This window comes from Syngnathus typhle, linkage group LG7 (genome assembly GCF_033458585.1).
Source record: "Syngnathus typhle isolate RoL2023-S1 ecotype Sweden linkage group LG7, RoL_Styp_1.0, whole genome shotgun sequence".
NCBI lineage: Eukaryota > Metazoa > Chordata > Actinopteri > Syngnathiformes > Syngnathidae > Syngnathus > Syngnathus typhle.
Window position 1 is genome coordinate 11,876,303 of NC_083744.1, and position 26,584 is coordinate 11,902,886.

At 38.4% G+C, this 26,584-nt stretch overlaps 2 protein-coding genes across 2 annotated transcripts in view; one reads left to right on the plus strand and one right to left on the minus strand.

Moving 5' to 3' along the window:
• The first annotated feature begins 675 nt into the window (after nt 1–675).
• On the plus strand, nt 676–10,732 carry slc38a8a (solute carrier family 38 member 8a). Its single transcript, XM_061283882.1, has 10 exons — nt 676–998; nt 1,522–1,720; nt 3,146–3,302; nt 4,072–4,167; nt 4,943–4,994; nt 7,967–8,081; nt 8,634–8,781; nt 8,958–9,160; nt 9,250–9,301; nt 10,174–10,732. Exons 1-10 carry the CDS (start codon nt 792–794, stop codon nt 10,274–10,276), a joined length of 1,332 nt encoding a protein of 443 aa, XP_061139866.1. The 5' UTR covers nt 676–791; the 3' UTR covers nt 10,277–10,732.
• Nucleotides 10,733–11,487: 755 nt separating this feature from the next.
• The window catches only part of necab2 (N-terminal EF-hand calcium binding protein 2), a 53,123-nt gene continuing 38,026 nt past the window's right edge, over nt 11,488–26,584 (minus strand). The window contains exons 9-13 of the mRNA XM_061283884.1: nt 24,953–25,009; nt 18,253–18,365; nt 17,448–17,525; nt 16,865–16,956; nt 11,488–15,265 (exon numbers count right to left, since the gene is read on the minus strand). Coding sequence (XP_061139868.1) covers nt 15,237–15,265; nt 16,865–16,956; nt 17,448–17,525; nt 18,253–18,365; nt 24,953–25,009 — 369 coding nt within the window. The 3' untranslated portion in view covers nt 11,488–15,236. The remainder of the gene's footprint in view (nt 15,266–16,864; nt 16,957–17,447; nt 17,526–18,252; nt 18,366–24,952; nt 25,010–26,584) is intronic.

Genomic DNA, 26,584 nt, shown 5'->3' on the forward strand with positions numbered 1-26,584 from the left:
GCTTTCTGTAGGTGTCAAAAGCAGGATTGGAGAGTATTTGATGGTCAATAAACTTCAGCAAAAACTAGGCTGAACTAAAATACTGAATTGTTTTGAACTCTTTCAAATTGACATTGTCAAACACATGAGTCCTTCTATCGGTGACAGTGTAATTACACGTAAAACAAACAGGAGGACAAAATACTACAAGTTGCATCAAGTCATGATACAATCAGTAAGTAAGATAATCAGCCAAATGATCAGGACAAAATAGTACAAATTGCATCAAGTCATGATGCAATCAGTAAGTCAGATGATCAGCCAAATGATCAGGGCAAAATACTACAAATTGTATCAAGTCATGATGCAATCAGTAAGTCAGATAATGCAATCAGTAAGTGAGATGTTCAGCCAAAATACTCATACTACTACCAATACTACTACTAATAGTAGTAAGGGTGGGGGTTTCATTTCAGGGTGTATCCAGACTCTTGCTCAAAGTCATCTGGGGTACTTCCATCTCTTGTGGAGGATAAGCTGTACAACAACAGATGGCTAATCATGATCATCATCACTATCATAAGATGTAGTTGTTGTAATTCAGAGCACAGAGTAGCGCCTGAAGGCATCATCAGTTTTCTAATTAGGGTCCACCCCTCCCGCCTTCCATCCTTTCACTTGAGCTCTTCACACACTCTCCTCAGCTTCAGTGCTCACGCGCTCCTCTGGATGATAAGGGCCGTGCCCCGGCCGCTAGTTCATGTGGCTTGAATGCATGTAGCCTTTGTCCGTCCCACTGAGTTTCCCGGTGGATGAATATGGAGGAGTTAGCCAGAGAGAGCATCAGCCTGTTGGCTTCAGCATCAGCCAAACCCCGGGTGGATCTGGCCGGGTCCCGGCTTGGCTCTCTGGGGGCCATCTTCATCATGCTCAAGTCTGCCCTGGGCGCTGGGTTACTAAATTTCCCATGGGCTTTTGAGAGAGCCGGTGGCATCCACAACGCAATCACTGTGGAGCTGGTGGGTATTGTTCACATTTATCGATGTATAATTAGAACACAGACAATAGCTGCTGACTATTTGTTGTGTCATGTTGTTTTTGGCATTGTTGGTGTTTTGATGGACTGTAACCTCCAAATGTCAGCATTTTAACTCATACAGGATTAAGATTTTTTTTATTGTGATTATGTCGCTGTATATATTTATTTCAAATGGTGGTATAAAAGTACTTGCATAAAAGTTCAGCACCCAGCTGCATACTTCCCATCCACCAAGTAACCAGGAAAAAACATATCCGCACTTTCAGCGTTTCCCTGAACTGGACATAATACTTTTCACATGCGAAATTAAAGCGGATCTTATGAAGCTGTTGCCAGGAATTCAAATTATTTTATGGTTACTCTCTCGGTTAGTGTACTTGGAAATGACACTATCAAAAACCGATGCTATTTTTTTTCAAAATCTCATTATGAACTTATGAACTCTGTGCAATCTTTTTTTTTAATTATTATTTATTTATTATTTTTTTCAAATTTCCACTCAGGGCTCTGTGGTGTTCCTGGTCAGTGGTTTGATCATCCTGGGCTACTCGTCGTCCATCAGTGGCCAATGCACCTACCAGGCAGTGGTAAAGGAGGTGTGTGGCCCAGCCATCGGTCAGCTGTGTGAAATCTGCTTCGTTTTCAACCTTTTTATGATCTCCGTGGCCTTCCTTGTTATTGTGGATGATCAGCTGGAAAAATGTGAGTAGGATGTTGACTCTATATTTAAATTTTCGATCAGCAGCATCTATTTCTGAACAAGATAACTTTTGTTCCAGTATTTGTCCAATGTGTTTTATTTTCTATTTATGCACTATCTAGCCATTTTGGGAAAATTACAAGGCTCCCCGTTTTCAATGGCTCAAATGTAAAAAAAAAAAAAAAAGCCACCATCTGTGTGCTTGAATGGAATTTCCTCCCTTGAAAACCTTAAATTTGGGTCAAGATCAGGTGACTGACTGGCCGTTGAATAACTATTGTTGAATAACCAATTTAGATCCGTTTACATAATATTTGGCTGGATGTGATGTGTTGAGAATAATAGTAGCGCTAAAAAGAGACTAAAAAAAATATGGTTACATGGCTAACAAGGTAGCAGTAAATCCAAAAAGACCAAACATTTATGATATGCACACTGAGGCTGTGAAATTGGATTATTTGAAAGAAAAAAGTATAAAAGGGGGTGTTCACAATAATGGTAGTGCGGCATTCAGTCGATTTTGTGGAACAAACAGGTGTGAATATGTGAACACGCTTTTCTCTTCGAAAGCTTGAGGAAAATGGGACGTTCAAGACATTGTTCAGAAAGATCACATAGTTTCATTAAAAAGTTGATTGGAGAGGGGAAAACTTCTATACATGCAAAAAAATGATAGGCTGTTCATCTACAATGATTTCCAATGTTTTAAAATGAACAAAATGAAATGCAGAGACACACAGAAGAAAATGGAAAACAACCATCAAAATGGATAGAAGAATAACCAGAAAAGCAAAGGCTTGCCCATTGATTAGCTCCAGGATGATCAAAGACAGTCTGAGAGTCAAATTGTTCTTTTTGGGTCCAAAGTTTGTGAGACAACCCCCCAAACCCCTTGTGCATTGCAAATGAGACAACTCACACATTAAACAAGTCTATTGGGGTTGTTCTCTGCGACCAAATTGGATGCAAGGTTAACAGAAACTAACAAAGAAACTCAAAGTAAAATTGACAAACGTTGTTTTTCACAAAACCTACTAAAAGCAAAAATGACCGAGATCTTGTTTTGATAAAACTAACTATAGTTATAGTCAAAATATCCTTTTGTCTTTACCAATTCAATATCATACATGAGCTGTCAGACTTTTTAAAAATATATTTATCCGAGTATTGCTACGTATCCATACTGAATGAAGGATGGTGTCTGCCCCCCCCCCCCCAAAAAAGCTGGGGTTACCAAGGTAACCGTGTATTATCAAGAATAAAAACCAGTACATCATCATCCACCCCCAAAACCTTGAAATGACCTTTTCTAGGTAATATCTGTTATCAATTATCTCATTCTGACTTGTCTGATTTTCTTCACATGTTTGTTGCACTTGGTCTGATTTGGTGGTGAAATGTCCTTGTTTTTGATTTATGTCTTTTAGTGTGCGGCTCTTTGTATGAACTAGTAACTGGTTTGCCTTACTCAGAGATGCCCTATCACTTCTACACGGACCAACGATTTGTCCTGGTGCTTCTGTGTGCCTTCCTCATTCTACCTATTTCCACCCCCAAAGAGATCAGCATTCAAAAATATATCAGGTTTGGATTCCAATTCTGTTCTCTATACAACACACACGCATGCGCATAGGCATGCACACACGCACACACACACGCACACACACACACATACAATGCAATTTCAAATCAATAGTGTTTAGCTGGACCCGGTGTGTCAAACACCTAATTTTATGTCACGTGGGCTGGACCAGTAAAAACATAAAAAAGAATATTTTTTTTCCCCCAATGGGCTTATTTACGTTGCGCTCCCTACCACCTTGATTTTCTCATCAAATCACAAATAAGGATGGAGTGCGTATGGTTGTTTGTCTCTGTGTGCCCTGCAATTGGCTGGCAACCGGTTCAGGGTGTCCCCTGCCTACTGCCCGATGACGGCTGGGATAGGCTCCAGCTCGCCCGCGACCCCCGTGGGGACTAAGCGGTACAGAAAATGGATGGATGGATGGATGGATGGATGTATGATTTGTAACTGTAAGGCTCTGCAGTCTCGTCGATTTGCCTGAGGGGTGTAATGTAAATATATTCCACTAGGCTTCACTGTTGTACTTTCTCTTACAGTGTCCCCAGAACACATGAACATTTTCTGTAGCACTTAAGGATTTTTTAGAAACGTTTTCTATTTTGCATGTATGAAATTGCATGAAATTATAGTCTGTTCAGGTATCTGATTTACATTGACATGACCCTTTTAAATGCAGTTAACCTTGTTCTCACACTCCAATAATCCACATTTCTCTTACTCTCTTTTTTGAATATCTGAACTTTTTGTCCCACCTCTGTCTACTCACAGTGTGTTGGGCACTCTAGCTGCAACCTACTTGACGATAGCCATCATCATCAAGTACCATTCTGTTCAGGTTCACATAATTCCACTCTACAGCAGTGGGTATGTACAGTATGTCTAACAACTGTAAGCCTGGCTATCATGTGTGTGTGTGTCTGTGTGCGTCAGCGCAGAGATTTTTCCACATTTCCTAAATTTTGTATGATATTATGGAGCGTAGATGATAAAATGCCTAAATTCATTTCAATTGTTCAATGGGAAACGTTAAACAAAGTGGTCAACTTCACCCCATCCTCATGTCCCAAGTTCAATGGAATTGGAGTTTGAACAAACCGCAGTGATTCTGGTAGCATTTGCTTATTTCTTTAAATATCCTAACACAGGTTGTGCTGAATTTTTCATACATTTATATCTATTTACAAAACACCTCTTTTGGTATTTTGACAGGTTTCAACAGATCAGTTTTCTCGCAGTGGCCTTTAATCATATTCCTCATTATTCATACTGTTGCCCCAATACTTACATCACAAATAAATCAGAGTGTGCATTACCGGTGTTCTCCACCGTTCATTGTAATTTTTTTTATTTGTTAGTTTTTCATGTACCACCATCTCCTCAAATTTTGGTCTTTTGGAATATCCGGGCCGTAAGTTGACTTTCCAGGAAATATGACTGTCGTGAGTTGTATCCACAAAACCTGCTTTTAATTGAGACCACTCGGATGGACATAATACATGACCATTCCGCTTTCCTCATAGAACCAATTTCACCGTCAAGACTGTTTTCACTGAGCTGCACTTGAAAGATTCACTCAATGGTGTCTATTGATGGCAAAGCATTTTAAATGGTGTCTAATTTATCTTCTATGTAAAATCAGCTCCTGGGCATCCACATTCAGAGTCATCCCAACCATTTGTTTTGGTTTCCAAGTAAGTAGAACCATGAAAATGTATTTGCTATCGGTAATATGTTTGCACCATATAATGTCGTGACCAGAAAGTCACATAGTGTTAACTTGGGTTGATTGCGGCTTTCAATATAAACAGGAAAATGTGCTCACTTATGTCCGGAAAATCTCCTGCTACCTTATGTTTTTATTGTAAACTAAAGCAGGAAATGAAGGTGACACAAATGAAACAAAGTTCTTATTTGTTTGATTTCATGTAATTATAGACATGTTAGCAGAACGATAACTTGTTGATATTTGTTTTTGTAAATCGTATGACTTAGACATGACCCTAAGAACACCTCAAAATCTTCTTGTCGTCTTGTTTTCTCACCTCAGTCCGCACAATGTCCCACTTTTCTCAGCTGACCTCTTTCTTTTGAACGCTGGGCACACCACAAAGTCTCCTTCTCTCTTTTACTACTAGAAGACATTACCGTAGTCTCTTTTCTGTCTCTCGCATCACCTTGGCTGTTGCGATCCAGACTTCTTGAAGCTCCTTCTGCCCATCAAGAGCTTTTCACAATGTCCCTCTCTTAACTTCCACTTGCCCCAAATAGGTCTGGGTATCTTTCTGAAGCTGGCGATGCAATATGTCACAGGTCACAATATGATTTGTACCTCAATATGATTCAGTACAATTTTACACAATACGATACGGTGCAATAATATACAGTTTTGCTTTACTGTTCCTTAGTTTATTTCGAATACTATTATATACTCAACAAAGTAGAAATGTGCATATAGCGTCAATTTATTTAAAAAACAAAACAAATCATTAACTCTCCTCATTCACGTGCTTCCTTCTCATGTGAGTCTCTGGCAATGCTGCACCCCCTAGCGTTATTCAGTTCAGTGAATAGTTTGATCTGGGCAAAAGTAAGTAGTTAAAAAATCTTTTTTCAAAATTTTAGGATATCCGCCTTTGCGTTAAATGTGTAAAAGATGGTGACATCCAGTAACCTTTAGCGCATCCTAGCTGCTTTGCGCTGATTGAATTCAGAGTTCTGGAAAAACAAACATATCGGCACTTATTGAAAAAGGTCAATTGCAAAATAGTGAAATATTTCAATTTATGTGTTGGTGAGACGGTAAGTGGTAAGAAATTGATAAAAGGTCTGCAGACTCAAACCCTCAACTTTTTAGGATGTAAAGGGCACCACACTGGCTTCCAAAAATAATAGGCAGGTCAAGTTGCAGAAAAAGATCATGAAAGCAGTGCAGACTTGAATGTACCTTCCCAAGTTGCCAAGGTAACCCGTGACACATAAAGGCAGGATCTACTAAGAGGAAGGAGGCGTGCAAAAGGATTAGTGCATGTCCTCATACAAACGCACCCAGCGACTCATTCAACCAGTCTGAGGTTGAGTGATTGCTGTGCAAAGGTCTGAATGGAGAGCCGATGAGATCCTGGCAAGTGGTGCGGGCTGCCGCAGGAAAAGGGAATGAGATTTAAACCATGTAGTTGACACCTGGGATCAAGTGGGGAAAAGAGTCTGTATCTTGGCCAATGTGATGGTTTAACACGGTCACTGGTTGGTGCCCAAATCCTTCATTCATTATCCTATCAAACTGCAGCTTGACACAGTGGCAGAGAGATAAAATCGAATAAGACCAAGACTTCGCTCTGAGATCACCTGAGAGAAGAGAAAAGTCATTTTGGGGCCAAAATGGATTCCTACAGGACCTCTCTATATCTTTTCATGGATCTGAGCTGGATGATAGCAAGATGTGACTTTATTGTCCCAAGATAAAAAAGGGAATTAAGTACACATCAGAAGAATAATGTCGTTTTTTTCTTTTTAAATAGAAATGCACCACAAGCAACTGTTTTCCCACAGAAGCAATGTTTTCTGAAACCTCATCATTGATCTGGTGACGCTATAACGTCACTGAATGTGTTTGATAGTCAATGGGACTCAATGTTTAACAACGCTCACATGGATTCTAATCGCCTTTTTTCTTTACTATTCCAATTTGTTAAATTATTTGTTTGGCAGTTTTAATGATGCGGAATCTCATGTTGTCACACTTATTTTTATTTTTTAACACTTGTTTTCGAAATTACAAACTCCCACCCCTCGGTCAGTCAGGGCTGAGTTAAGTGAACTGTTTGATGGAATTCGTCGAAACGGACATTTCGATGTTCATTCTGGATGAACCGAGGTTTGTAGAGCGCTCTGCAGTCAGGGCTTACTCGCCAATGCTGATAGTGATCAAATTGCACTACAATAAAACATGATTAGTATTGATTAGAGTGTTTCCATTGTGTGTCAAATTGAGTGTCAAATTGATGATCAAGTCATTATTGATAACACAAAAACAAAATCGAAAAACAGATGTCAATTTCCAGCTGTAATCCAAATATATATGCAATACTAACATTACACAGGAGACTAATGACATCACATCAACAAGTTAGTAGTAAATAAACTGCAAACGGGCAGATTACTTGGATGATATTCAAATTAGCTTCAGTGTAGAAAACCCTTTCTTGTATTATTTGTTCGTTCACTTACTGCAACAGCTTGAACCATTAAGTTAGTTTACATTGTAGACTACATAAGAAGGTCAACAGCCACTTCCACTCCGCCTTTTAAGTAGAAACGGTCGCGCCAGCGTTTATTGCCTGAGCCTTTCAGACAACTCGCCCAAGAAGGACACGTCTTGCTCACCAAGCTGTTGCACCTTTGTGCATCCAGATATTGTGTGGCAGCATCTGACCATGCAAATGCGTTGAAACTCAAAAGTGTGCAGGCAGTGAGTCGGTAGCTGGCAAATTTGCAGAACAATTTGAATCCCATTGGTATTTTACACACAGGACAGTGAGTTGGTAGGGTTTATCAATAAGTCAAATAATGTACGAGTTACTAGAATTTGTCATGATTCTAAAAAGTGGCTAATTTGCAACATTGCCTTGAATTTGAATCGTAAGATTTATTTTCTTTGTTACAGTGTCACGAGGCATCCATTGCCATTTACAGCAGCATGGAGGACCAACGTCTATCTCACTGGGCTTTCATCTCTGTGATTACCATGATTATCTGCCTCGTCATTTACTCTCTCACAGGTCGAGTAAGCCTAAGTTGTTAGATTTACATTGTTCCGGTGAATACTTCAAAATGTTTGTCATAATGCAATGACCGAATGACTCACAAAGAGTTGTTCAGGGGAAGCGACTGAAGAGTGACTAAAGACAGAAAAACGTTGAGATAATAAAAAAAAGCTATGACTACAATGCGGCCCGTGAAAAAAATGAGTTTGACACCGCTGCCCTATTACGTGACATCACCTCCTGTGCTTCCTGGAACATCATGCTTTATTGAAAACAACGAAAAACTAGCACCGATCATTGGACGGTTACATAAAGAAAATGTACCTTTTCATTACCTTCTCAGCACAATATTTGATCCACTGATCACGTCATTTCTGACTGGAGCAGCTTCCAGTCTCGCTGTGGTAAATAGTCTGCAAAAGAGATAATGGTTCCTAAATATAGCCAGTCCATTCTGACCAAGAACTAGAAACCAGAGTGCTCGTTCATATTCGGTTACAGTATGTGGCTTCATATGGATTGTGTTTGTTAGCAAGGGGATAGAAATGCTGTCTTTTTCTGTTGCAGGGGTTTATGGGTACCTGACATTTGGGAAGGATGTGAAGGCCGACATTTTGATGTCATACATGGGAAATGACATTCTGATGCTCATTGCCAGGCTCCTCTTTGGAGTCTCTATTATCACCATCTACCCAATCATCCTGCTGTTGGGCAGGTTGGGAGCATTTCTCATTAATGTAATTTTTATTTTGTTCATTTGTGTATTCTATTTATTTCAATTCAAAAAATCTGGAAAAGCAATGTTTTATATATCAACAAGTTTGATTTTCATTCTTCAAAATCCATGTTTCTTTTGTAATTTATTTTTTTATTTTTTGCACATACTGTAAGATCAGTGATCCAGGATCCTTTGCTGAGTTGGTGGCGGAGGCGTGGCCGCACAGTCACGGTCAAGTTTGAAAGTCGCAGTCGATACACGCTGACGTTCCTGTGGATAACTGCAACAATACTCATCGCTGTGTTGGTACCAGACATCAGCAAAGTCATCAGTGTCATTGGTGGGATCAGTGCATTTTTCATCTTTATATTCCCAGGTAATGCCTTGTTTGGTGTCCACATTTAAACTATTATATCATGATACCATTAAACTAAACCCAACTAAATCCTCTGTGTGTTTGATTAGGACTTTGTCTGATGTTTGCCATGCAGTCTGAGCCGGTGTCTTGTAAAACCAGGTGAGCAAATCATTTGTTCAAGTTTGGGTGGTTGTGTATTATGTCACATGTCTGCTGGAATTATGTTATATTATTATTACCGTATTTTCCGCACTATAGGGCGCACCGGATTATAAGGCACACCTTCAATGAATGGCCCATTTTGAAACTTTGTCCATATATAAGGCGCACCGGATTATAAAGCGGATAGAATAAATAACTCAACGTTGCTCAAACGTTAATGCAATCACAAAATAATAACACTCGAAATAGTGAAAACAATAACAATATATCAATAACTCAACGTTGCTCAAATGTTAATATCACACAACACACAAAATAAACACGTAAAGGTTACTTTAATGAGTTAGTCCTTATCCACAAATCCATATTGGTCCATATATAAAGCGTACTGGATTATAAGGCACACTGTTGGCTTTTGAGAAAATTTGAGGTTTTTAGGTGCGTCTTATGTGGTTCAGACTGAGTTTCTGCCAGCAAATTGTCACTCGGCCAAGTGCACTCCTTTTGGGGCCAACCTGGCCAGCTTGGCAGAGACTGGGCTGCTAGATTAGCAAACATTTGCAGCAAACCTTGCGCTGATTTGAAAATCGGAACCCCCCGTCTTATACGCCACTGTGCAGATGTGTGCATGAAAATAGAACCCTATATCTCCAATAAACATAAGCTTCCATTTGTATGTGTATCAGTCAGACCTTCCAAATTATGTGAATTTGGTACTAAACTCAAGGATGTCTCAGAATAAAGAGTTTGTTTTGTGTGTACCTTTCATAAATGAATGGAGTTTAAGTTGTGATTACTTACTAAGCAAGAAAACAAGCATAACCATTTTACATCCATTTCTATCTTTTGTGTACCTTCCTCATTTTCAGAATTGTTCTCACACTTTGGGGAGTGGTCACACTGCTATGTGGTGCCTTCATCTTTGGCCAGAGTACCACCATTGCTGTCATGCAGCTTCTTGGGAAGATATGACACTTCGATTTTGCCTTGACGTCCCACAACACTCAAGTTCTTCCCTCGACAGGACTTCAGAGTGTCCTGGAAAGATAGTTGCTAATCAGTCTTGATGACAACAAACTAGACTCTGTAAAGTTCTGAAACCTCTCTTGGTCTTCTCCATTGTTATATTTGACTTGGGTTATGGTAATTTCTGCACTATAAGATGATTTGAGTTGAAAGGCTCACATGTGGGGGCTATTTTTGTACTTAATCCACATTACATATAAGTCGAATGCATGCTGTAACATGCCGTATACAAAAAAAGGTAACGGGAGCAAGGCAGTGAGTGCGGTTGTACTTTATTCTACTACTATTTAACCATGTCACATGTCATACTCACATTATTGTTAATCGATATTGATGCACAAATCCATCAAAGTCCTCATCTTCTGTATCACAAATAAAACAGTTGGGCCAGTTTGTCATTAAGCGTGCCAAGTTTTCTCTCATCATTGTTGGAGTCAGACTCGTCACGTTGCTCTTCGCCAATGATCTCGGCTTTCCAGAAAGCTCGAACAACAGTTATAGCTGATACCTTTCTACCTAAAATATGTTTGTGTGTAAATACTGTCATACTAGTGACATGACGTACTAAGGGTACGTAAAAAAAAAGCATTGAAAGTGGTGAATAAATAATGTACTATTTTACATCATTGTGTAGATTTGGTTAAATAAGTAAAAAAATAAGCACATTGATTTTGTGAGTTCAAGAGTCACGTCTCTTAACAACAGATGTAATAAAACCATCAAAATAACCCAAGGTTATGTCCACAACGGGGCTGAAAATATAAATACAAATCTTATTAGTTAAGTCACTGGCAATTATCCTCCAAAACTGCTAACTGACATTCAATACATTCTTAAGTTGGATAGATATGTCTAAATGGTCAAACAACAACAAAAACAATATTAACCCAATTGAGATGAGTAAATTACAATCTCCTTAATGCAGAGAGATGAAGCTGATGAGTGACTAGAATGCTTGTTAATACGTACATCACATGAGCAACGTAGAATCCTGATGCTTGTTTCTCAGCATGCGATATTATATATATTTTTGTTTAGCCTCTGAAAGTCACAATTATAACACCGTTTCGATTTTTTTTCACGTGTGTAAGCCTCGATAACGATATACTTTCTTTTTCTATTGGCATCTCAAAAAAAAAGCAAGCATTTCATATCGGTGTTTTCAATTTGATACCTTTATTGAATTTGCATCACTCTACACTTTCTAGAATTATGACAAATATAATACTTGCATCCCTTCATTGTCTACTAGATCTGTTTTACATAAACATACATGAAGAATTAATAGTTAAACAGTCGCATAAAATTGAATATTCATCCTTGTATGCCACTTTTTAAAGTCATAGCTAGGTATATATCTTTGCCTTCGTCTCCTTCCTACTTAAGGACTACTCGAACAAAGAGGAAAAGAACCTAAGAAATGCACCAAACCTATAGGAGTAGCATGGCCTAATACTACGGCAAAGAAGTTACTAGACATTCATTTGACATGCACTCAATTGAAGATTAGAAAAGAACACCATCACAGAAGTAAATAAATGTAGCCTTGAGAATGGGAAATTTGGCAAATTCCTGACTTGGAACCTGGAATTGTCTATTAAGACTCGTTGAGGTAAAACCAGTGACATCTGCAGCTCTGTGTCTGCATGTCAAGGTCAGTCCTTCAAGTCAGGAACCATTCACGCAAGGCCTGTTTCACAATATTTCAAAGGCATAATCATTTTGTTTCCTGGCAAAGCACAAGTCATACTCAGGGTATCCAAAGTACAGAAACAAAACAGGTTGCACAGTGAACACCATTCCGGAATGTATCAATAGGGAACAGTATTGGCATTCTGACAGTTCATTTAGCATCAACCTAATTGGAACGGGCACATTGTACAGGAACATTGATGGGCTGAATGCTCCTAAACATTTCTGCAAACAGCACATCGTCTTTAACATTGATCCGTTCAACATTCCTCTCCTCCGCTTGGTCCACGTGGATTTGAACAGATTGTATTGGCACAGAAACGTCAATATTATTGTTAAATGAATCCATCTCTGACTTTGAATAACATTTTCAAAGTGGTCAAAATTCTAAAATACCAATAAAACAGTGGGTTTCTTGATGATGTTATCCTCATTAAATTGTTGCAAAATAAAAAAACTTGTGTCTCTTTTATCAAACAAGTTAGTACACTTGCCATCGTTCACACAGTTTATTCAACAGTCAACTGGTTGGCAAGGTTGGGAAGAAAAGATTTGCAAGAAATCCACATGATAAATCAACAGCCATCAAATAGCAACTATTTTCAATTGTGCTTTTTGAGACATTTTAAATTTAGATTTTCGCATTGTGGCCATTGTCCATTGATGTGACGACGGGGTCACAAATATTCTTAAAATATCATTTGGAATATGTCTGACCTTAACCCAGAACAAACCCAAGATTATTAGAGAGCCAACCTCTGCAATGTTTTCAATTGTTTTATTTCAACTCAATCTTCAACATACCATCTTTGATCAAATAGTGACTAGTATTTACGCAACTAAGTACCAGGAACTCTTTTCTTTACTTTCTGTCAAAATGGGAATGAAATGTCTAACTGAAGTTTGTGTCCGCATGTCCTTTTGTTGTCGTTCTTTTAAATAATGCTATGGAAGTAACTATGATAAAATATTGGTCAGCTTTAGCACTCTCTGTAGTAAGCAGCGCACAAAGCGAGATCGTTTTACAAGACCTGGCTGAGATCTGAAGTGTACTAGTATTACACTATTTAAATCTACGCTTGCCGCACTCTCAAGGTTATCTTCTTTGTCGTATTCAACTATTTTCAACCCAGTTTTCACATCTTAGCTTGTCTGAACGATGTTTATGTTGATTGTAATGTCAGATAAAATTTGTGAAATTATGAACTGCCTGCCAAGTTAATGCAATTTGGAAAATATTACACAGTGGGTGTTTGAAATTTATCTGGCATGAATGAAACATTTCCTAGCTTATTATGAAAAATACCTAAGCTTTCCTCATGGAGTGATTATTAAGGCTTTTATAGTCAATATCAGTAGTTTCTGATGGTGCGAAACAAGTGCGTGAGAAGCCACTGCCAGTTTCACTGAGAAGATTTGAGCACTAAATTATCGACATAATACAAATATATTTATAATAGAGTAACAATATTCATATATACAAGCTCTATCAAACTTACACAGCTAATATGAGCTACTGATCATCATTGTAGACAAGTATGGCACAAACAATGCAAAAAACAACTCGTTTTTATAAACTACCTCTCGATTCCTGTTTAGGTAGCGTCAAAATCCTAATCCAACAGCAACTACACAGCTTACTTTGTTGTTTTTTTACCCTGATGTTAAAGCTAGCCGATTTAACTGTTTATCCTAAACCGCTCCTAAAAAAAGGGTGAACTAAAAAATGAAGCTTCACAAAAAACTTGAAAAGTGACAATATCGACCATCCACTGTTTGTAGTGAATGCCACAGCTGCAATTTAAATGATTCAACCTCTGTCTCTCTGCTCAGTTTCTGTCTCTCTGTCTGTCTCTCTCTCTATATAATATTATATATATATATACAATCTAGTAAATTTAGTCATGAATCTTTCATTGTAATTAGAAACTAATCCAGAAATATGCTCAGTTGGAGGATTTTTGTCCCATTTTTGTATGGTGTATTTGTTCTGACCAAGATGATGTGAGGATTTTGGTCAAATTTGTGGTCAGCCTCAAATAATACTGATAGAAGAACTTCCCTAATTTTGTGAATGTTCCTGTCTACTACTTGACCAAAAGTGAAATGAATACAATGATCCCTCGCCACTTCGCGCTTCACCTTTCGCGAATGCGCTACTTTGCGGGTTTATAAGTGACGGGAGAACGGCGTTTAAATACACGCTAATCGCATGAGCCTGCTTCTGAGCAATGTGCGTCACTGCGAACGTGACTGGGTTCAAGCTCGGGAGCCGGCAGCCAACTACGTACGAGGGAAGAAGCACCAACCGGTGCAGAAGGAGTCGGGACACGTGACAATATCACGTGTTTGTTCTTTTATTTACTGTGAAGGTACAATACATGCACAGAACAGTGTGGGAATGGTTATTAAAGGAATGGGAAAGGTTCCTGTCGCGTAAAAGTATTGGGGAGGGTTTAAAAAACTTTAATATTGTGTATTGGACCACAATACAACAGGAGATTCATGCGCAACCATGACTCACTTTGGTTTTATTATGCATGATGTCCCCCGGCTAAGTGGAGGGTGGCAATTTCAAAAAATGGAAAATTTGTATTGTTTAGCAAGGTATACGATACTTCTAATTAACAATAAACCCATGCTCTCTAGCGGCCAATAAGAAACACTGTGTTGGAAATTACAACGCAATGGTGTTTAAATTTCAAAATTATGTAGTATATATTATTTCTACTTTGTGGATTTTTGTTTTTCCCGGGTGGTCCTGGAACGCATGTCCTGTGAAAAATGAGGGATCACTGTACTTTAGATGGACTTACAGCTACCAGGATAAACTTCCTGTAATAAATTTAGAGCATGTTCAAAAATGTCTCCCTTGGCAAAAGGGCTTTCCAGTCATTCGAGTTTCTGCTACATGAAAAGTTTAACCAAAAACTTCATGCTACATGACAAATTCCATCCAGCTAGAACATAAATAATGAACTGACCATATAATAAATACTACGAAGTAAACCACAATGTTTGGATGCAAATGTACTTTTGGAAAATGCACTTTGTTCAATCGTCACAGCAGTTGACGCCATTCATTTGCACTGTGTAAACATGTTTTTCAAGACGTTTGGAGGGACGTGAGGAATGTGACAAGGGGAAAAATGCAAGGAAACGGTCGAGAGGTTGTTGTCCAAGAGTCTTGAAGTATAGTTGGATACGTTCATGATCAGGCCTTGTTCACACTGCACCAGGCGGCTGGGGAGAAACGGGATGAAGAGGTTGGACATACAGAAAGCAAAAAGAACCTCATAGTGCAGGAAACGGTGATGGATTGAAAAAACAAGTGCTTCAAACATTGCCACACAAAGGCAATCAATCCATTTCAACAATCTGGCTTCCGTGTACAGATGCATCTGAGAAAGTGAACATCTCAGCCCTTCACTCAACACACATATGCAAATACGCAAACAAATTGTAGTTATAACATGATAAGAACTTAAGCATTAAATATGTTTTTAGGTTGGCATTTTTTATAATAATAATAATAATAATAATAATAATAATAATAATAATAATAATAATAATAATAATAATAATAATAATAATACTCAAACAATAAAGATTTGTTTAATTTGTCTTCTGATATTGAAACGCTTCTTCAAATTATGTGTGGTAGTTAGGATGGAAACCCAGTGGTTAATATATTTGTCTTCCCCATGGTTACCATGATGAATCAAGGTATCATTGATGAAGGCACTTTGTCCTGGCTGTGCAAGCGGTTAACTCAAGGTTAAATTCAAATCACTTGTTCTGAAACCGGATAGGTAGAGTTTCCCATCTCAGTGTAAGTCAATCCCGAGTTCACGATTAGACCCAGAGTTTGCTCAACCATCTCCTTGGAATACCCCCTGCTCTGCTGATGTGTTACGAGCTTCCCAGCCACAGTGGAAACATGGCAGGATTTATGTTTTTGTTGAATTGGGCTTTGATTGTCTTGGAGTTTGTTTTACTGTGTTATTTTTTTTTCATATCTTGACTGTCTTGTTAAGGTTTCATTTTCATCAGTTTTTGTCAGCCCCATCAGCTCCCTAAACCACTTGTGTCTTGTCCAGCCATTCCTTGATATTTCATTAGTTTGCCTGTGTTAATGTGCTGTTTGATTTTTCAGTGTGTCAAAAAACGCAGTGCTAGTGCATGCTCTGGGTGCTCCAACTAGAGACACTATGCAGGCAGAACAGATGGAAACAGTTCAAGCATGAGCTGCTGATTGGTTTAGAACACGGGTTGGGTTTGGTAATTAATTGGAGAGGAGTCTGCTCTGCCTCTCAGAAAACAGACACTCTCAGGGCTCATTCATATGAGGATGCTTGTTGGCAAAACCCTGAAAATATTTTCTCTGAAGTGCCTATGGTTTCGACAGTGATGGCATTTTGAGGGCTTGAACACACAAACATTTGAAACAACCCTCCAGAGTGGAAAAGTTGATCAACTACGTATATCCATCTGTTAGTCCTTCAAGCTGCTCTAGCAGCTTTAATAACCCACCAGGAGTCCTTCCAACAATTTTGCAGAAAAAGCCATGTTTGCTCGTAGGCTTCCTTTTAGTTATAGTGATGCAGATCATTGCCGTACAATGCAGATCAAAGTGGAACGGAGATTTTACACATGGGCATCCTGTCTGAATTTTTTTTTAATCTTTAGAAATGTAATTTTTTTAATCATTTAAGTGCCATTCACATGATGACTGTGAAAAACTTAGATGTTGATAAAGTTTTGTTTAATCCTAGGTGAATTTTAATTTAGAAATCTTTACGACCTAATTTCAGTCTTCCTTTGTCACTTTCAAGCACTAACCTGGCACGGCGACAGAGGAAATGGTCTCTGGCTGGCACAGCGTGTCCACTTTCACATGCTGAAAGGCTTTGTTGGGGCTTGACTGAAGGTGCCTGGAAACACAGTGGCGAGCACATGTGCTTGAGTTTGCACATACAACACATCCAGACACTCACACACTACCAGACCTTCAAATATGTCCCGTAGCAATCCCTGTGGGAGTTCAAATATTAATGGCAGTGAGTATCTGGTGCTGTATGCGACCAACAAAGCAGAAACGTAAAGCCGCAGGAAGCTTCAACCACAGCTGCTTTGATGCATCTCAAGGGCTGCAGCCATTCATAACAAAGCAGGATCGCTAATTTATTATGAAGGATTTTTCATAATGAAAACTACATGGCAAGCAATTATGTAAAAAAGGAGCTACAATAAAGTCCAAGCTGATTGAAAAGTCAAATATACAAAATGGAAAAAATCGGGATGCTATTTCAATTTGGCTCAGTATCATTTTCTGTGCAGTCTAACGAAGGCATGTAAAAGCTGTTTAAAATGTTTTATTTTAATGTTAGCGAAAATCACCAAATCTGTCTCACTACTATTGTACCTTTTCCATTCGTCCTCGCCGTCCCAGAACTCATAAATGACAAAGGATAAACCATCTGGCAGACGCACTGCAGTGACACTGGAAAAGAGACAGACATGAGAAGGACAGTCAAGTTCTTCTATTCGGCAAACGGCAAATTAGCTCTTTGTTACAAATTTTGTCTCGTATTATTCCCATATTACTCTTGTAAATAAAAATGTATTCTCGCTTCTAAAAGCAGTGCTTTGATTGTCTATAGATAGGTACTATAGTACACAGAGCTTGTAAAATTACATTGTATCTGTAAAAAAATGTTTTTGTACACAGAAAATAGAAGAACATTCAGGCTTTTATTTTATGTTTAAAGAGCTGGGAGGGAAAGAGACTGTGACATTTCATGTTTAAGAGACCCATAATTAAAAAAGTGCCCTTTCAAACATTCACTAAGTACTTTGGTGGCATGAAGCAATGAGTCATGACTCGCACTTTAAGTGGAAAAATAAAAAAGCTTCTGTACTCCCTTAATTGACTGTTGCCAGATAAATTAGGCGGTGGGTAACAGCAAATCATTAAGTTCATAAATAAAGAAGTAATAAATGATAAAACAATATGTGTCCATTTAGATTTTACGAAGACAACTCTAAGTGCAATACAAGGCAGGATGTCTGATTTTATAGATGGACCATCCTATGTAATGAAGGCTCAAAGTGCAGTTCAAGGCACATCTTTCTTTAAATATGGAGAATGAATGACAAACAAAATGAGCCTGTCTGCATCATTAAAAAAGAAGAAAGAAAGCATTCAAAGCAATGTCAAAGAGACTTACTGAAAGCAGTCTCTCTGAGTGGAGACATTCTTCAGGTACTGCTTCAGAGCCTCACAATAGTCACCAAGTTTCTTTTGGGAAACCACCATCTCCTGACGGATCAGCAATAGTGACTGCAATGAGAAAATCATTATTAGAAATCACTGAATGTATTTGTTGAATGATTTTTATTTTTTGGGGGGATCTCATATGGAAGTTTATCTGTGCCATCGGATTTTGAATTCGAATTTGTAGCACTGAATTTTTTTACATCCAATTTTTAACACTGAATTTTTTTTTGCATCTAAATCAGACTTTGAATTTTAAAAGCCATCGAATTTCTAGCACTGAATTTTTTTTTCCTAAGACATTTTTTTATATGTCTCAAAAAATTCAGTGTCAAAAAATTCCATGTCTTAAAAAATTCAGTGTAAAAAAATTCGACATCTCAAAAAATTCAATGTAAAAAAATTCAATGTCTAAAAAAATTCAGTGTAAAAAAATTCGATGTCCCCAAAAATTCAGTGTAAAAATATTCAGCGCGGACATCCGGGGTAACCAAGGGAGAAGTAATCGATCCCTGTATCAAATCATCCAACGTTCAGCCAATCAAGTTACGCTCCATTGGTCATGTGACGTCGAAACAGGAACGTCGTGAAGTTCAAAGGTAACAGTAACAGTTAATACTGTAATACTGTAATGAACTTGAAATGAAAAAATGTCTTAGGAAAAAAAAATTCAGTGCTAGAAATTCGATGGCTTTTAAAATTCAAAGTCTGATTTAGATGCAAAAAAAAATTCAGTGTTAAAAATTGGATGTAAAAAAATTCAGTGCTACAAATTCGAATTCAAAATCCGATGGCACAGATAAACTTCCATAATCTCAGCGTTTCCATTTCTCAGAAACTGGCAATAGCGGTATTTGGCATGTACAAAATGTATGGCTGCACAGAACCGCATTGCTGGGGTGAGGTCAGCAAAATAAAGCAATCTGCTACAAACATTTGTTAGTACTCGCGTGCACGCACGTGCTCACACACGCGGACACACTTCCCTTTATTCACAGACAAAAATAATACAACTAAGACTTCATTCACAAACATACGTACAATTGCCTATATCTGTTTGTTGATATACAAATTGTAAACGTCTATGAGACATACAGAAACAAGCAGTGGATAACAAATCTGAATTGTTTTTGAATGTATATTCTATTCCGTACATCTGTTGAAATATGACAAAACTCCAGAAACACATCATTAGATGTCAGCTTTGTTCATGTTATTCGCTCCAGTCAACGGAGCATAGGGTCAGATTCAGTCAAATGACGTTAAAAAAAAAAAGCCTAGGTAATTAGGTAAACACTACATTGACAATTAAGCACCCTTATTGTCTCTCCGAACTGAATTCATTGTTTTTCAGAGGAACTACTGCGCATAAGCTGCAAATTATTTTGCAAAAGATGGAAAAAAGGATTGCACTGACAGTTGGAGTGCGACTGGGTTTTTACTTCATTCTTTAAGCCCAACACAATCATACACACTGTTCTATTCCTCGGAAGAAATGTCAAGTAAAATTACACACGTTGACTTGTGTGCCTGAATTAGTGCTGCTGTTAGCAAACGTAAGACCGTGCCAGAATACTGCTGAGTAACTGTTAATTTTCCCTGTGGGAATTTTTAAGAGTAAGATCGGAACCTGTAATGATATCCCATTATAACGTTTTAGTCCATTCATTTGTTCCTGGGGAGAGCCCCCATAGATGGAACATTAAAACTCCACAAAGAAAGCCACACACTTGGATTCAAATGGGAATCAAATGGGAATCTTCTTGCTGTGAAGTAAAAGGCACATAGTGCAGCCTTTCAGTATGTATATAACATATTCACCATGATGGGTTGTATGACACTGGCTTTTTGAAAATATAGTATGAATAATCTATATTATTCATACTATATTTTCAAAAAGCCAGTGTCATACTATGTATACGCAATCAAATTATGGGGAGGTTATTCCAAAGGGAGCTACCAACAACAGAAAATGCTCGACCCCCATTTATTAATGCGCATTTTAAACATATCCGCCCATATTGAACGCAGTGGGAATAAAGTGCTAAAATAAATAACATCATTGCATATTAATGCTGGCACGTTTCAGTTTAGAGTTCAGTATGGAAATGGCCTTGGAATTGAAGCTGTTTATAAAACCGGCGGTGCTTGTTTTGATGGACCTCGAGTGTTTTTCAGAGCGCAACCTTTGAAAGTTAGTCTTTTGCAGGCAGATATTTTTTTTTATTTTTATATTTTATTTTTTTATTTCGCCGCTGATTGACATTATGCGGTCTTAATAATTCTTTGCAGGAACTTTTTGACAGCTTTACTTTCCTGAGTGTCCAAAGAAAGTACAGCTATTTTATTTTTTTTCTAGCGGCATGTTGTTTGTATTAGCTTACTATCTGCACCATTCTGTCAGCCTTTGTTTGTTCTTGCTATGGGCCTAAAGTAAACATCCCCACAACACTCATGATCTATGTTGTTGGTGTAAGATGGAGCAAAGCCATGAGTGCAGAGGGAGAAGAGGAAATGGCTTAGCATGCAACCTTGTGGGAAGTTTCAAATTGTTTCAGTACCTCAAGTTATCACACAAACGCTGGATGGCCTCCTGTTGGCAGTTACCAAGAAGCCCAAGGCTGCTGTGGTGTTGGCAACTGTCAACTATTGTGACGAATAGAAGTGGCAAAATCTCACTGAAAAATACTCCCACTCTGAGGAGCAGCCATAAGTATTAATTATCATCTCGTTTGTGCGCCAGTTGTCGTTCACACAAATACAAAGCCTCTGTTCTTACCTATTGTCGTCCTGGCTTGGTGTGCTGAGCGGACGAATATTGTATTATAATATGATCTATTCTATTCTATTCTATTCTATTCTATTCTATTCTATTCTATTCTATTCTATTCTATTCTATTCTATTCTATTCTATTCTATTCTATTCTATTCTATTCTTGGCATTCGATTGTACTAAGCTTAATTTTCTATTGTTGTAATAATCCAAATTACATGGTCAAGACCAAAAAGTGAGCAGTCTACGGAGGCTCTCACGCAGCATTCGGTGTATATGTGTGAACGTACAATATCAGTTGCTGTACAGAATAAAGGTAGAAGAATGCTATTACATGGGGACGTGTAGTCAGAAGGGGTAAGTCTATGGTTACCATGGTAACTGAGGCATACTCACACAGAGGTCTTTATCTCACATTTCATTTTGCTTTCGACCCATCCCACATGCTCCCCATTTTGGTCTTGTCCTCAAGCCTTTCCACATTTGACTTTGTTGGCCCACTTTTCAACACCCTGACACTACAAAGCATAACGACATCCTGTTCTCCTTCCCATAGAGAGCCTTTCCTTTTCCTTTCCTTTCCTTTCCTTTCCTTTCCTTTCCTTTCCTTTCCTTTCCTTTCCTTTCCTTTCCTTTCCTTTCCTTTCCTTTCCTTTCCTTTCCTTTCCTTTCCTTTCCTTTCCTTTCCTTTCCTTTCCTTTCCTTTCCTTTCCTTTCCTTTCCTTTCCTTTCCTTTCCTTTCCTTTCCTTTCCTTTCCTTTCCTTTTCCGTTCCTTTCCTTTTCCGTTCCTTTCCTTTTCCGTTCCTTTCCTTTCCGTTCCGTTCCTTTCCACTCAACCCTAAGCTTCACTTCCACATTTTTCATTAACTCATCGTTTTCATTTCTTTATGCTGAACGTCAACTCCGACCTCTGCCTCTCCAGTTCTCGTTTCTTGCTTTGAGTTTAAGCAATCCCTCACTTATTCCAATGAAAGGCCAGAAGCTCTTTATTAGTTCAGAAACCTTTTGCATATTGTTCTTTGGACTCCGGTATTATATGGAAAGCTGGAATATGGTTGATGGTGTTTGTTTAACAATCAGTAGAATAGAGGAAATGATGCCCAGGTTGAGGCAGCAATACAAAGGTTCAATCCAACCACACATCATAATTACGAAGAAAAGCTTTAAATTGTTGTTGAGGCATCTTTTTTTTTTTCAACTCAAAGAGTCCATATCGAATTTAAGATTTTTTAAAATGCTAATCACTATCCAAGAAAAGAACCTTGCGATGTCACAACGTAGGGACTGAGAGGACTCGAGCGGATCATCGCCTTTCTCTGACTTCTCCTGGTTATATAATCTAGGAATATAATGTTAGTATGAATGGACTATTCCTAGTAAAACACATTATAGAAAAAGTGGAATGAGTTCTATACTACTTCGGGGGTGTGGTATACACAGAAAAAGGACAAAAGATATATTTATTCTTTTCTCATCTCAATCCTTTCAGACGCACACTTCTTCCATACTGAGATCTTTGCCCAGGTTTCATGACCAGGAGGTATTGTAAGGGTTACATTTCTATAGAATACTACTTGTAATGTTCTTCGTTTTTTCCTACGAACCACCAGAGTGTTGTCGTGACTTTCAGTTGCTCATTGATTGACTATAAATCGTGACTTTTGACTTGCCCAATCCAAATCCTCTCTCTCTCTCTCGCTCTCTTTTTGTCTGTGGTGCCTTAGTAATATTGACTCTTTTGATTCACATTCATTGAACAAACGTTGTCGTAAAATAATGCATGCTGACTCAGAGAGACAGCTAATGGCAAATGGGAAAGTTGTGTACGTGTGTGTGTGTGTGTGTTAATTTTCTTCGCAGGAAATGGATTGTCCTGTTTGCATTTGTTACCCATGACTGTACATCCTAAGAATTGAACAAATACTTGGTTGCAAAAAAGCTTTGTGGAAAAAGCAGAAGGAAAAAGTATGATGAAAACACCCAAAAGACGGGAAAAAAAAAATCCTTTTTAAGAAAGAGAAACCAGTTTCGTCCCTGTGACCTCATCACTTTCTCATTTCTTCTTTTCTATTACCTCCTTCTTACTACACCATAATCTCTTCGCTGCCCGCCTTAGCCAAGTTGCATTAGCCGTTTACAATATTCTACCGGCTTATCTTGCTTCTTCTCTTCACTTTGAGGCGCTTCTCGAGGATAAAAAGACCGAGTCGATACGGCAAATGGGTTTGGCCGACCACACTTCAACTGACACACATAATTAATACTCTCGTGTTCGGTGCTCTCGATTGCCCACGACAAGCAAAATGCATCTCTAATAATCCATTTTACTGGTTTCAAAGCACGTTTCAGTATTATCCTCTCCTGCATGGTGGCACTGGCCGCCTCAGCAACTTCAACCCAGAAATCACAGAGCTACTTAGACGCGTGGAGTCTTGCTTCTTCATGCACAATCTCTGAAGTTAATGGGATTTCTTTTCCTTCTTACAGTACTTTCTAAGAAGCTGAATTTGTGAAAGCCACGGCTGCACATCAGAATCAATTCTCTTTAACCTATTACATATGTTTTGTTCCTAAAATAATACATACAACATCAAAACATAACCGACATTTTGGAAAAAGCACCATTGAAGTATTTGCAAATGAATTAATAAGAAATATAGACATTGACACATGTATTCACAACCTTTGCTCAATACTTGGTTGATGCCCCTTTGGTGGCAATTAGAACTGCACGACCTTTTGATTATGATGCTTGGCACACTGAATTTTGGGCAGTTTCACTAATCCTACTTAAGCACAAGCAATTGCGGCTCAGTGACTCTCTTGCCCAGTATGGGGAGTCAACAGCATTTTCCCCTCATTCTTGAGTAGACTGCCACTTGCTGCCCCCCACCCTCCCTAAAACAACCACACTTACACATCACAAAAATGCGGCCAACATAAAAATTCAAACCTTAGTTACGCTCACTCATTTTAAGACTAGTCCAACACGAATAAGTTTGAAGAAAAGCAAGATGGATTTTTGAGATGGTGATACGTATGTACTTGTAAGTGCATTCCTGACTACCTTCTTTGTTTAAAGAGAATATTTTTCAATGCTGATTTGGGATGCATTTTGAAGAGTAATTAGAGTTGGATTAATTGAAACATCTCCTACTCTGAGAAACCCAAGTGTTCTTTTTTGAATGACGGAAACGTGTCTCTGTCCACAATAACTGGCCAATTTATTCAGAGTGCTTACTGTTTGCAGCAGCTTATGGAGTGGCGTGACAGCTGCGGGAATTAAATCTCATAAGCACACGTGCATGTGACTTTTTACCTTTTTTTTCTTGTAGCAGTTAACTGAATATGATAAAAGATTTTTGCTGGCGTGAATGTACTGGTGTGAAGAGGAATGAAAGTAGAACCCAATTGGTGGCAATTTCAATGTGCTCAAACCTTGCTATTCATGATTAGATCTTAAAGAAAAAAAAAACCCAACAACAACAGGTTCACACACTGCCCATGGCTTTTCACACGAATACTGTAAATATATCTGTTATTTCCTTAGTGGGTGTTCGATATTAAAAGATGTGCGCGACTTGATTCATTCTTCTCCAAAATACCCCAATAATGATTCAACTGCAGACAACAGCAAGAAAGAGAAGACCTTTATCCCTGGAAATCATTCGAAAGCTTAGTTCCTAGTTTATTGAAAAGGTACCATGCAGGTTATATAACAGCGCTGCCACCTCTTCACTAAGAACATTGCCGAGTCAAGACCACTGCTAATTCTGCGGTACTAAAGAGGACATTGCCTCCATAAGGTACTACTAACTGATGCTACACCTGAGGCTGTGCATTAAGTTTCATTCTTTTATTGGTTTTGTCTCAACTTACCGCACTGCTGGTGCCGTCTGTGTCTGTTAGCCTCTGGTGCAGATCAAACCAGACTGTCTGTAAGGGGAAACGAAACAACACCATGTCAGTCAACTAAGAAAGCGCTTGCAACATACAAGGCCACTGATGAGAAGAAAACACAGAACAGAGAGGGAGGCGGGATGTGTTGGTTTTTTATATTAAATTTGTGCATCGGGATATCAATGGAATCCACAAGGATATGTATGGTGTAGGCAAATGAGAAGCACAATATGAATGAGAAGCTTTGAAGATGGGCTCGTAAACAGCAAGTTGCTGTCTCTCAATGTTACGAAGGGAAAAAACTCTCAGTGTGATGCAGTGTATTGGGAATGACAATTACAATAATTTAAATTAGGACGTCTCTGACAGTGTCAAACTGTACTATTATGATACAACTCATACATGTGTGCAAGTCTACCTAAGGAAGTGTCCAGTGGCTTTACATTGGTGTGCATGGCTCTGAGAATTATGATTACCCTCCACTCTGACAACTTGGGATTCATTTAAACTTAGTCTTGTCAGTCACAAGAAGAAATAAAGGCCGCTTGCAATTAAGTGACTGGTAAACGCAATTTCTCTGGTGAATAAAATATGGCTGCACTGCACACTTAAAGGATAACAGCAAGGTTGCTCGTGAGGTTTGGATAAGTGGGTAGGCGTCTGTCTCCCCCAACACACAAAAGATAAAAAGGTGATATCACACTCAAATTAGACTTGGAGTCAAATTTAAGACACTTTTGTATAGACACGGTTTACATTTGAGTCATCTAATAAATATAAACATGATATCAATTCCATGTTTCCTGATAAAGTTGGAGCAACAGAGGTGAGGTAAGAACTTTTTTTTTTATACATGCAGAATGTTCATCCCATCTATTGTAATAATCGACTGTGTGTCTGTTTGCAACAAAGGGACTCACGAGGCCTAATTACCTGTAAATTTGCTGCACGTGCCTGAGGACAAGACATTCAAATAAGATGTACAGCATGCAAGGGGCACGATGAACATTTGTTAAATTAACCGAGCAAGTACATTTTTGTAGTAACACAGTGGAATGGCTACATTTACTGGCATTGGATATCAATGGATATCAACATCATTAAAATTCAGATTACATTAGTTATTCAGTTGGAGTCACAAACACACAGTACATATCTTGTACACTTGCCTCAGGAAAGCTACATTTTTCAAACATCGTCAGGTCTTTCTAAACGGTAATCCAACACAAAATCTCAATTTAATTTCTTCTAGAGTATACACACATTCAATGAAGCATTACACCTCCCACCTTTTTCCCCATCATCTTTCGAATGAACAATTTGGAAGCACTTACAATTCTGTTTGAGATGCTACAAAGACAATCCATCGACCTTGCAAAACCGCTAAAGTGAAAAAACTATCAAAGGTCAATATGAAAAAAAGCATTTTTTTTTCCAGATTAAAACATGATTTGTAAATGGAGCGTTGGGGTTTGTCCTGCAATATAATCATCTATCCATCCATTTTCTCCACTGGACTACTGATATATTTTGCAAGTACAGTGGCAAAGTCTGAGACAAGTCCGAGTCAAATGCCAAGGACTACCAGTCAAGGCCAAGTCAACAAAAAAA